Source organism: Cryptomeria japonica, chromosome 9 (genome assembly GCF_030272615.1).
Source record: "Cryptomeria japonica chromosome 9, Sugi_1.0, whole genome shotgun sequence".
In the NCBI taxonomy this organism is placed as follows: Eukaryota; Viridiplantae; Streptophyta; class Pinopsida; order Cupressales; family Cupressaceae; genus Cryptomeria; species Cryptomeria japonica.
In genome coordinates this window covers 581,194,568-581,206,944 of record NC_081413.1, presented here as the reverse complement: position 1 = coordinate 581,206,944, position 12,377 = coordinate 581,194,568, and the positions used below count along the sequence as shown (strand labels likewise).

Sequence of the window (12,377 nt, the reverse complement as noted above, 5' to 3'; positions counted from 1 at the left end):
TTTGGAGACAAATAAAATGAGTATCCACTGCACATAATTTTCAATATATTGATCAGAATCATCTACTAAGAAAATAATTGTAGGGTTTGGAGACAAATAAAATGAGTATCCACTGCACATAATTTTCAATGTAGGTATCTGTGAAATTCTAGATGCCTACACTATCACTGAGCTCAGAATAATCTTCCAAACACACAGACACATTGAAAACAATTGTCTTGAAATTGCCATCCATTAAATTACAGAGACTGGTCCGATATTAAAAATTACTGTCTATGTGCAACAGTTCTAGCATTCGGAAAACAGAACCCAAAATGCGCAGACTTAAAACACAACTTTGAATTTTCACCTTAAAATGTCAATAAGCTTAAACAGAAAGCCACAATAAAATCCACTCTAGGCCTCTCTAAAATCATGGAGCTGACTCCGTTGCTCAACAGAATCGTCTATTTGCAAGCATTTTCATGGTTTTGAATCTAAACTTCAAAATAAATGTCTAATGAAAAGGGATTTTGCATTCAAACATAAAAAGAAAATTTAAAGCAGACATCTCATCCAGTATTAAAATCCACCACATGCATTTGTATAAATTTACACAAAATCATCTATTTGCAAGAATGATTTAGGATTTCATGACTAAAAATCCAAAATGAGCATCCACCAATCACGAATTTCAACATATACGTCTGAAATTATGGATTTCCACACTAGTTATCTCAAAGTTTCATCTTAAAATGTCAAATTTCTAATAAACATCTGGAATATTTAAGAGCCCCCTTCATAAGTTAACACTCAACAAAATAATCTACTTTGCATCACTTTTTACTGTTTGAAACTAACTGAAAATCTCCACTGAGAAAATTCTGTCTCAAATGTTAGAAATCTATAGCAGGCATCCAATCCACACTAAAATCCAATTAAGGCTTCTGCAAAAATTATAGCACCCACTTCACTAGTCGACAAAAAGCATCCAATTGCAACATTTGTAAGGATTTGATAAACTATACATCGGATTGAACAAAAAAAATGCCTCAAAAAAACACAAATATCAAAGGGTCATCAGAAAACAAACCCAAAGTGGCCATGTGTAAAACTAGCATGTGCTCACATAATCTATTTAGTTTTCAACATTCTTTTACGGTTTCAAATTTTAACCAGCCACCAAAGGTAACTTCCCTTTAATAATGATAAAAATTAAAAAGCAAACGCAGGCATCAAACGGCATATTATTTATTCAATTTGAAGCAATTTTCTAGGGCTTCAAAACATTAATGCAAGTCTCATCAAAGATTGATAAAAAAAAATTAATACAGGCATCTGATAAAGAATAAAATCAAGAAATCTAATTGAATTGATCAAATGGAGTGGATCCCTCCTCCACCTGATCTTATAAAACTTAATTTTGATGGGGCTTCTAGGGAAAATCCAAAAGTACTGGAACCAGGATTGTTTTTCATGAGGAAAATAGTTTTGTTTGTGGGGATTAGTTATTCTTGCAACAAAACTTATAATCAGTCAGAAAGTGTGGTAGCTGTGATACCACTAAATTCATCTATTGGTGTGCAGCAACTCTCATATTGTGATCAATTCATTAAAAAGGGGCTCTTCTCCCAACTGAAATCTTAGGAAAATCTTAGAAGAAGCCATCTCCATCTGGAAATGATTCAAGGAGGTATTATTCTCCCAAATACGGTGGCAGATCATATGGAAAGCTGTGTGATAGACCAAGATCCATTAGCTGTCTTGTACAGTGGTCTCCCTTCTTCTTGTGGAAACCTAAACAATTCTTTCAACTTTAAACCCATAAACAATTCTTTAAACTTCAAACCCCCGTAGTTTCTTAGTATGCCTTTTTCTGGACCAAAGTTACATTCCCCAAAAATGTCAGCTTAAGAACAAAGGTGGCTAAGGTTGTAAATAAAGCTTGCAAATGTCATTTGAAGCATAATTTCCGGCTCCTAGATTGTAATGTCCCCTACTTATACTCTGTCAATTATCAAGCAACATCTATGTTACTACCTTGATTAAGCATAGTCAACACTACCTTGTGATATAACTTCTTTAAATCATCCCCTAATTTACAACTGTTCCATCCCTTTTCCCAGAAGAGGGCTTGGCTGTCTAAGGCGCTTGAAACCAACTCTCTAGTTAGCCCAGATTACTGAACTCGGTCTATTCACCCTTGGGGCATGCAGCCCAGATTTCAGGAGGAGTCTTTCACCCTTGGGGCATCCTATCGAATGGATTTACTCCACCCCTCCCTAGCAGCTCCCATCTCCCTAGGGGATTTGGAGAAATACAGAACCGATTATAGATAAGGTCAGTTTTAAGGAGTTCTATTACAAGAATTTATTAACTGACATTTCATTCTTATAATCTTAGATACTTATAATTAGTTAATTGAAGTCATGTTTAAGATACTTACCCAAATCGCTCAGGCTGCCACTCCCACATGACCTGTCCTGCACTTACCCAAATGGATTCTATTTAATTCTGTCAGCAGTGGGGGAGACTGTACTTACCCAAATTGCTCAGGCTGCCACTCCCACGTGACCTGTCCTGCGATCCCTTGGTTTTTCCATTAAGTATACCCCGATAATTTGTCTTTGGCATTTGCTCTTTCAAGAGCGATCCAAATTAGATTAATAAAACAAAATACAAATTCCACAATGCTGGCTGGAAATGATTTGATTGACTTTTTATACCTTGTGGATTGAATAGTTACCCCCTTTGGATTTCAAAGGATACCTTTCTTCAACCTGCACCCTTTCATTATTATTATTTGTTATGTCTAATTGATGCATTAGTTCTATGAAAGATTGACAACTCTAAATTGTATTTGATAATCGCATCCCTTCTTAATAACTATTAATTTCTGATTTAATCCAAGGGCCAATACTTGGTATTTTGTTAGACGTATTGATTCCTTCACGTTCGCAATCATGGATGTGTCAAGGAGATCACTTCTCCCTCCATTTAATTGATCATCAAACTGTGTAGTGTTTCATCTCTTCTTTGGTCAACAATCCTTTGATTCGGTCCTTATAAGTGGCTGCATATTAGTCTTGACAGATATTTGATTATCGCTTTCTCATTAATCGATATTAATCCCAATCTGCATGGAGGTTATCATGAAGCACTCTTGATGAAGACACTGATGATAAGCGACTGGCACCATCCGTGTAACTGCTGTGACAACATGTGTTCGCTCTATGTTGTCTCGGTGATGAAATTGGGATGATAATTTGGAATGATTGTTATCAATGGATAGTAGTAGTGAAAAGAAGACATTATCATCTTGTGGATAAACTTTTTCAGATCGAATGTAGACTATTGCCGAGTTCTTTGAATTACCCCTTTGATCTTAAATAATGAATCTGTTCAGCAGAGAGAACAAGGAATGGATATCTATATAGTTGCTGTTTGCCATAATGTTGAATTGCCCTCTCGGATCTATTGGATTGTGCACATAGAGACATGATCTTCATATTGATGAGATGGTTATTCAGCAAGGTCATCTTTATGAAAATATAAGCTTGGATGAGATGATTGAATATATTCATTCTTTTGTGTTCTGTCAACTTACAACAAGGAGGTATTGAGTCGGCTACGAATTTTATCATCTATAAAGATAATACAGGGAGCTTTCTCTTAGTTATTTAGCATTTGGATGGGGACGTCATAATGAATCTCTGATAGAAGGATTCATTGCAATATTAATTTATTTTTATTTGAGTATTTCAAGAATATTAAATAAATTTTGAATTATTAATTATTGTTTTATTTATGATATATATATATATATAAAACGATCGTGGAGGGGTCATGACATCTTAGGAAAATCTTAGAAGAAGCCCTCTCCATCTGGAAATGATTCAAGGAGGTATTATTCTCCCAAATACGGTGGCAGATCATATGGAAAGCTATACGATAGACCAAGATCCATTAGCTGTCTTGTACAGTGGTCTCCCTTCTTCTTGTGGAGACCTAAACAATTCTTTAAACTTTAAACCCCTGTGATTTCTTAGTATGCCTTTTTCTGGACCAAAGTTACATTCCCCAAAAATGTCAGCATAAGAACAAAGGTGGTTAAGGTTGTAAACAAGTCACCGGGCTCGGCCGAATTTCTTCTTTGAAGTTCAAAATTCGCCGAACTTTAAAACAAAGTATAAAATTCGTTCAAATTCATACATTGAAAAAAGTTAATATTTTTTAATTGCGATTTTAGGGTTTTTTTCAGTTTTTTTTATAAATGAGCGCCAGAAACCCAGAGTCTTCAGTCCGTCGTGAGTCGTTGCTGGAGAAGTGTGGAAGCCGAAGTGGAAGCGTATGTACCTTTTTGACAAAAGAACATCTTTGCAATCGTGAAAGCATATGTTTCCTATGGTTTAAATTTTATAAATGTGTCATCTTTTTGTAACGATTTCAAATCTATTTATCAATGTTAAACTATTTAGGCAATTTTATAGATATATTACATATATTTATTAAAGATTTAAAACAATTACATATGGCGAATTTTATACATTTCAAATTTTTTCCTTGTCGAACTTCATTCGAATTTCAAAGCTGTCGAACTTCGAATTGGAATTCGAACCTGGTGACTTAGGTTGTAAATAAAGCTTGCAAATGTCATTTGAAGCATAATTTCCGGATCCTAGATTGCATGTGGGAGCCTTATCTTAAAAAAACAATGCAGTAGATGTTTTCAATTATTGCAGGGGTGCAGCGCCAGTTTGGAGTGTGGCATCCATTAGCTTTCTAGATATTTTGGATATGGATGATCTGTCAGCTGTGTGGTGCCATGGAACATCACCAGCCGGCTGTCAAAGGCCAAGATCATCATCAGAAGGATCATGTTTTGGATGATTGCATTCTATTTTTACTTGCAACAATTTAGAAACCTAAGAGATTGTCAGTTCAGTTGTGGGTGATCAAGGTATGGGTGTTTCAGGGCCACCATGTTTAAATTTGAGAAGACTTCTTTCCAAAATTGGTGGCAGCAGTTCCAAATGCAGAACAAAGGATTTGGCTCCTTCATCCTCTTTTGTTGGCCCAGTTCAACAATATCAAGGTTTTCTCTAGTGAGGTGGAGGAAGTTGTTTAGGTTAACATTGTATCCTCTGCAAAGAAAGAAGCTAAAAAAGAGTCCCTCGGCTCAAGGGCTGGTGGAAAATAATAAAATGAAGCTAGTTCAGCATGAGTTACTGCTGTGGAAGTAGGCAAAGTCTTGGGCCCTCTGCTGACCCATAACAAGGTCATCTAGAGGTGTCCAGCATGTTCACAATTCAAGTCATATGTGTAGAATCTGCACGGGGCACAGCATGGGGAAAATATCTTTCATAGCATTAAGTTTCCTTTGTTGGAAGCTTCACTGCAGGTTCCACAGGCAGGTCCTGGTGAATGGCTACTGTTGTACAAGTTGAAGAAATCATGGGTTTGGGTAAGGCTGAAAATTCTGATATGAAAATGTTAAGAATAGGTGTTGTACACCTTGCATAACATGGAATAAAATCAATTATGTAAAATAAATATATAATTAGTTGTGGTGTGCATCTAAAAGATGCATTTAGCCACATTAGATATTTATTTGAGTCCACTTGTAAAGTTGTATGTAACATCGGGTTAGTTATTTTATGTTTATGAGACTGTAGCATCCTAAAATTGCACCCTTGTACAATTTTGACCGCATTGGGTCCCTACCTTAGCATTTGCGCCCCTAGGCCTGATTGGGGCCTGATTTTGCTCATATCACTCAAGAATGTCTGCATTTTTTACTTTTGCATGAGCTAGGCACCTTGTCCTAGCCCCAAAATGGGGTAGGACCAGAGTGCCATGCCCTCCATTCTATGGTCCTCCCTATTTTAGGCCCCTTTAAAACCCTCTTCCCTATTTCAAAAATGAGCAAGATTCCTAGCCCCATGTCGGCTCATGTCAAAAAATTAGCAAGTTTTATGACGGGCAAGTACAAAAAGAAGCTTTCCCCTCTCATTTGGATATGCATCAACAAGAATGCACACATGAGACCAAGCATTCAAACAATTGAGCAAGTAATCAGTCTTCCTTCGAGCCTTGGAGCAGCAACAAAGTCAAGATTCAAGCACTAAAGTGGAGATTTACATCCTATTTCATCAAAGACTTCATGAAACCCTAACCTTGTGTGGAGACAAACAAAACTTCACATAGAGGTATATCATTTGGTTTTCAGTAATTATTCAGCATCTTCGTCAAAAGGAGAATCTTCAGTTACAGTGATTCAATTATCTTTTATCTCTATTGCATGGTTAATTTCAAAACCGGGGTTTGACTTAGGCAAGCCCCTATTCCCAACCTATTTCCCTTTCTTTTTGTGTGCACTACGATTTTCAGAATAGGCATTATTTGCAGAGACGAATCAACCCCTTTTGGTGTGCGAAAAGTTAGGAGGACCAGAGCTACAAGCGCTCCGGTCCCAACATTTTTGGAGCTTTTTCAGGGATCAAATCCGAATCTACATATACTACTAGCTTACTGTTTCCACATGTTTACCTTCATTTTCAACACTTTTCCCTAATTTCAGCAATTCAACTCACAAAAGAGGGTAAATAAATTCACACCCCCTTGAATCCAAATAGTATTCAATCCTTTTCATTACTGATTTGTGATTGAATCTATTGGATTCACCCCTCTTTTGAATGTGATGGTAAATTAGTGGTTTTCATACATCTAATAGTGGAAACCCTAATAATTTTTCACCATTACAGAGATAGAGAATAATTAATTATTATCTGGGCAACGATATTGTATAATGTGATTAAAAAGTAAATGAGGGGTCAATGATTTTGTGTACTCATGCTTTTGAGGCACATGGTTTTATCTTACCACTTGGTTTTATTTGTCTAAACTTGAGTCTATAAAAGCAAGCACATGTTCAGTGGTTAAGGTTGGTTTGGTAAATGAACTGTCATTGTACTGAGTTTCTCTTGTGAGTGCATAAGTAAGCATATGCATTGGATGTGTTGTTACATGCTTGGACAAATGAAAAGTGAATTGGAGGAGCTTAATGTTAAGTGTTCATGGAAACTCTGTAAGTGCATTGTAATGATTCATTGTTGAATAATACAAAGAGTGTGGATGCTTTTAGAGGCTGGGATTTTCCCTCTTGAAGGTTTTCCAATTGTACATCTTGTGGTATCTTGTAGCTTGTCTATTTGAATTTTGCATTATGTTTATTCTATAAGCTTGTATGCATGCTTTTCTCACGTGGCGATGTGTAGGAAATGGCTTAAACATTCTAGATATTATGAATTTATTTCCTAATAGAAAATATGGGGATTTTGTTTCATCCCAATTTCTTATGTTTAAGGTGTTTTAGGCTTCAATGGTAGATGTTTTGGGAACTGTATTCTCTTTTTGGATTCCTTAATCGTTAGGCTTTTGGTTGTTGGTTGTATCTTTGCTGGTCATGTGTGTAGGGGTCATCTTTGTAATCCGTAGAGACTATTATGTCAATTATTGTCATCTTATCTATATGTAATGTTTCTGTCATGCTTAATTATCAAGCAGGAACCTCAGTAGAATCCTCACTTATTAATCAAATTCAATTATTAAATTGAAAGTGTTTTCAAACCATGGCCATCCACAGAATAAAATTTTGTCTAATAATAATAAATATCAAATGCAAGCATCAATTCCCACATTGATTATCAAATTTCTAATAAGTGTTTTAGGGTTTCAATACATGGGCATCTGCATGGGACAATTGTTAAATTTGAAACAATCTTCTAGTGTTCCAAAACATGATCTATAAATTGCAATTTTAGTTTAGGAATGATAAATATCCAATGCAGTCATCAATCCCCACATCAAAAATAAGATTTGATATAGTTTTCTAGGGTTCCAAAAACACAACCATGCATAAAATCAAATTTTATTCTAATAGCAGAAAAAATCTAATGTAGGCATCTATTAAAATTGAAAAAAAATTTTAAGGTTTCTAAATACAAGCGTGCACAGAATACAATTTTGTTCTAATACCAACAAAAGTCCAACACAAGAATCAATCCCCATCGATAAGTACCAAATTTGAAACGATTTTCTAGGTTTCAACCAAATAACTAGGCAAGCCCCTCTAGGGTCCCGATCATGTACCAAATAGGTGCAAATATGTGTCCTACACAGAAGCATCCTGGGTTCACCCAAGGTGTTATAACGAGAGTGGCCTAGGTTCACCCTAGGCATACCCAAGATGACCCAAGGGCCACTCACACAAAAAAAAATTAAAAATAAACGGTCATTTGTTAAAAAAAATTATAAACAAAAATGTGTCAAATACTTAATTTGTCATTTAGTGATAAAATTGTGAAAATGGTGTGCAAAGTGAAGGCTTCTGTGGTTTCAAAGGCCTTAATTTACCTATTTATCTCTCAAAATGGCGCTGCCCCAATGACCACCAACCCAAATGAGGGGTGCTGCCCCTCAACCTAGTTGGGGTCTCCACTCCCACCCCTACTAGTAATTGGGATCTCTTGTCACGTAAGAAACTTAATTACATGAGGGTATGAGAGGAGAGACCAGAACTGACAATTTAGATAATTATTTTTACGACTGTCATAATATCATTGATCAATGATGAAGTACCATACTACTAAAGACTCCAATATCACTGTTATTATAAAATATAACGATATATGATATGTCAAATGTATTTACAATTCAATATTGTTTTTAAATTTTTGCACATATATATAGCCACACCCAGCCATACCATATCCAAGGGGGGCAAATTTGCTGTACCGGCATACCAGAACCCTGTATCCGTACCCTCCCCCATATTAGAACCGGCAACTTAGGGTTTCAATGTATAGGCATTAACAGAACAATACTATTTAACTCCGAAAATCATAAATAAGTCCAATGCATGAAACAAACCTTGCATCAATTTATTAAATTCGAACAATTCACTATGGTTCCAAAATACGGGCATCCGCAGAATGCAATCTCAGCCTAAATATGACAAAATCCCTATGCAGACACCCAATCGATAATTAAATTCCATACTATCAGACCCGCCTTAAAACACTGAAAATCTAAAGCAGGCACTCGTAAAACTACAGCTGCCCATGCATTTTAACGAACTAAAATCTACATCATTGCTTGCCTTTATTTAACATAACAATAGTATCTGAATTATTGCTTGCCATTATTGAATATAAAAACAGTGTACGGATCATTTCTTTATGGTTCTAAGATCAGAGCATCCCCCGGGTCACAGAATTCATCTTGCAAAGTTCAAAAAATCCAAAGCAGGATCGCAGCCGACGCTATAATTCCCAAAGGTGAGATCCTATAATCCATCTTGAAATCCAAAAAATATCTAAAGCAGAATTCTGATCCACAACAGAGTCTCCAAAATCAAAACCCTAAATTTCATCTTGAAGTATTAAAACCTTAAATCAGGAAAACGATCCACAACATGAAACCCCGGAATTGAAACCTGGAGAAAAGACGAGATAAAGAAACTCACATTACGGAATATCCCAAGGCCTGGGCTCGGGAAGGGCAACAACCATTCCGTCGAGTTCATGGTTGAGAATGATCTGGCAGCCCAACCTGGCATGCTTACTCACCTCGCCTCTCATGGTATTACATTTCAAAACGTAGAGTTCGTCTTCAGAAGGGGGAGGGAGTTTCTGGAGCCAATCAGGGGCGACACTGACCTCGCACTCGGCGGAGCAGGCGTCGATGTTTTCCAGACGATGTGAGGCCGGCTCGATGAGGCCACTGTTGGTCAGGGCCTTCAGCAGCGTGTGGCCAGTCAGTCCCACAATGGAATACCGCTCGCCGTCCGGGTCAATTGCGGAAATATGGACTATGCGATCCGACACCTTCTTCGAGCCCCCGCCAGAAGATTGGGTTGCGGAATGACGGCTGAAGATTGTTGCTCCCGACTTGCTGGGAGCGAGATTCGAACCCGCAACAGCTGCGCGGTTCGCTAGCCTGCGGAATGCCGAAGCCATCGCCATTGGTGTGTGATGGGTTTGTATGTTTGTTGCCTTTGAGGGGTGTCACACGGAAAATGAAATGTGCCTGTTGCCTCGGCCATTATTTTCCAATATTTTTAAAAAGCTAAATAAATTAACTAATTAGGAAATTTAAAATTTCTCCTTCCATATCTAAACCATTGCCTACTTACTCACATACTTAATAATTCAAATTAACATTTATAGACATGTATTTAAGGACATTTTTTACATCATTTGAATTAAAAGAAAATTAGGATATCATATATTTAGAGATTCTATCAATTTATCAATTTATTTGATTTGTATATACATCATCTACTTGGCATATTTGTGGCACTTTGTTTTCATTAAAGGTTCAACTTTTTCTACAAATTTCATATCCATAAATTAAAAATAAACGTATGAAAAAATTTACACAACAATTTCTTAAATCAACATCTCATCAAGTTATATAATTTATTAGTCCCTACCTATGCTAGAGAATGTGGGTTTCATGAATTAGCATTGAATTGATATATTGATTTTTTCTATAGTTCTTAAGGTCTAAATATTTTATCCAATATACGTAATTTAGATCTTTAGTGGAAATTATTTGATCTTTTATTTAATAAAGTTTCATTTTCTCAAGTATATCTTATTTTTGTTTGGAAAAATAAAGAAAAAGAATGGTTAAGGTGAAAGTGGTATGTCATCCATGTGCAAGACATACATTTTAAGGCTTGCTTGTCCCATATACTTTATGTGTGCGGTGTTGAAAATGTTAGTTCCCAAAAACATGACTCCAAATCTTAGAACATATTTTCACCTTCAAGGCTAAGGGATGTCATTTGTGGGGGTAAGACAAAGGTTCATTAATAGACTATGGAGAGTTCAAAGCCAATGAATGAGAGTGGATAAGTTCTCTTGTGTTTTGGGCTCAACTAAGCCTAAAAGGGTGTTTCTAGAGGTATCCTAAATAGGATGAAACGTTCAAATGTGTTGCAAGGTGTAAAGTTTGTAGTTGTATCAAAAGTAAGTTTAACCTTAATGGTTGTCACTAAGCTAAAGGCTAACCAGCTACACAAATAACCTCTTATGTAGTTAATATGGCCATCATTGCAAAAAATACAAGACGAGGCTGCAAGGACATAATTCACAAAATAATTTAAATGATAAGCCTCACAATTGATATTTCCCTATTTGAACTACTAAATCAAGAACTACACAAACACTAAAACTAATCCCTACACTATTGGTTATAGATTTTTCTTTGTCTAAAAGAGTGTGATTGAATCATTAGTATCTGTTGGTGTAAATAAATATTCATTATGGATATTATTACACTTTACTTAAGTTAACTTAGGATAATGCATCTCTTCGTAGTTTAGATTTGAGACACTTAGGGAAGTGTGCACATAGGGATAGAGCTTGTAGGAGAAATTCCACCTTTTGTGGTCTTATTTTGTTGTTATACTCCACATTCGGTGGGTCATCCACCTCTTGTGGAATATTATATTATTTCTCCTACCTACCCCTAGTATTCCTTACCTACCCTTGTTTCTCATTGAGCCACATGTCATAATTGTGTGCTCGTACATCCACATGGCCTTGCCTATATAAGCAGGCCTATATTCATTGTATTAGTTAATCCAGTTGATCATTTTGCATATTGATGAGAATACAGTTTTGTTCTTGTCATTCTATTGTCTCTCTTTTATGCTTTTCATTGTGCCCTTGATCTTGGCAAAATCCTACATGGTATCAAAGCCTATAGGGCTTCATTGATTAGTTTTTTGGAGACATTTTGGAGGCTTCAATTTTCGGATTTGGGGATCTTTATTTTTTGGGGGGCGTCATACAACGATTTGGACATCACAGTTGAATCCGGGAGGCCGTTTCCATGAATTTCAACTATAAAGTCGACCTATTTTGGTGAGAGTTTTTTTTTTGCTCATTTTGGCTGTTATTGTACAGATTTCGAAAAAAAAATTAATTATTTTCCGAAAAAAAAAAGAAGAAAAATTTGGAAAATTTTTCAAAAAAAAAAGCGATCTGAAAAACAAAAAAATATAAATAAAAATTATCATTTTAGGGGGGGTCCCGTGACCACCTCCCTCTCTGTACTCTGTCATTTTTTGTTGTAGCTTTTTACGGGCTGCACCGCCCGTACTCCCTGGTCTCTGCGCCCACTCTGGCCTCTGTCACGATCGTGTACCCCATGGTACTCCCACCAGTCTGTTCGCCAACCGGGCCTTGCCGCTGGTCAACCTCCCGCCAACGGCACCTCTCCTCCCCACCGCACAGCGGCCGCTCGCCCCACCGTCACCCGCACAACCCTCCGCCGCCGGCAGAGCTCCCGCCACCTAGGCAGACCCCATCACGCGGACTATCCAC

At 36.8% G+C, this 12,377-nt stretch overlaps 1 protein-coding gene across 3 annotated transcripts; it reads right to left on the bottom strand.

Moving 5' to 3' along the window:
* Positions 1-559: 559 nt before the first annotated feature.
* On the bottom strand, positions 560-10,075 carry LOC131052906 (uncharacterized). Of its 3 annotated transcripts, none has more exons than XM_057987548.2 (2): positions 9,506-10,075; positions 560-926 (listed from the first exon to the last, which is right to left on the bottom strand). In XM_057987548.2, exon 1 carries the CDS (start codon positions 10,002-10,004, stop codon positions 9,507-9,509), a length of 498 nt encoding a protein of 165 aa, XP_057843531.1. In that variant the 5' UTR covers positions 10,005-10,075; the 3' UTR covers positions 560-926; position 9,506. The 3 variants fall into 3 exon arrangements, with proteins under 3 accessions (XP_057843531.1, XP_057843530.1, XP_057843532.1); XM_057987547.2 differs by lacking the exon at positions 560-926 and adding an exon at positions 9,158-9,368; XM_057987549.2 differs by lacking the exon at positions 560-926 and adding an exon at positions 9,158-9,325.
* Positions 10,076-12,377: the final 2,302 nt, after the last annotated feature.

What these genes read in the sequence shown, in the direction of transcription:
- LOC131052906 (XM_057987548.2), bottom strand. Translation starts at nt 10,004, where the DNA reads ATGGCGATGGCTTCGGCATTCCGCAGGCTAGCGAACCGCGCAGCTGTT.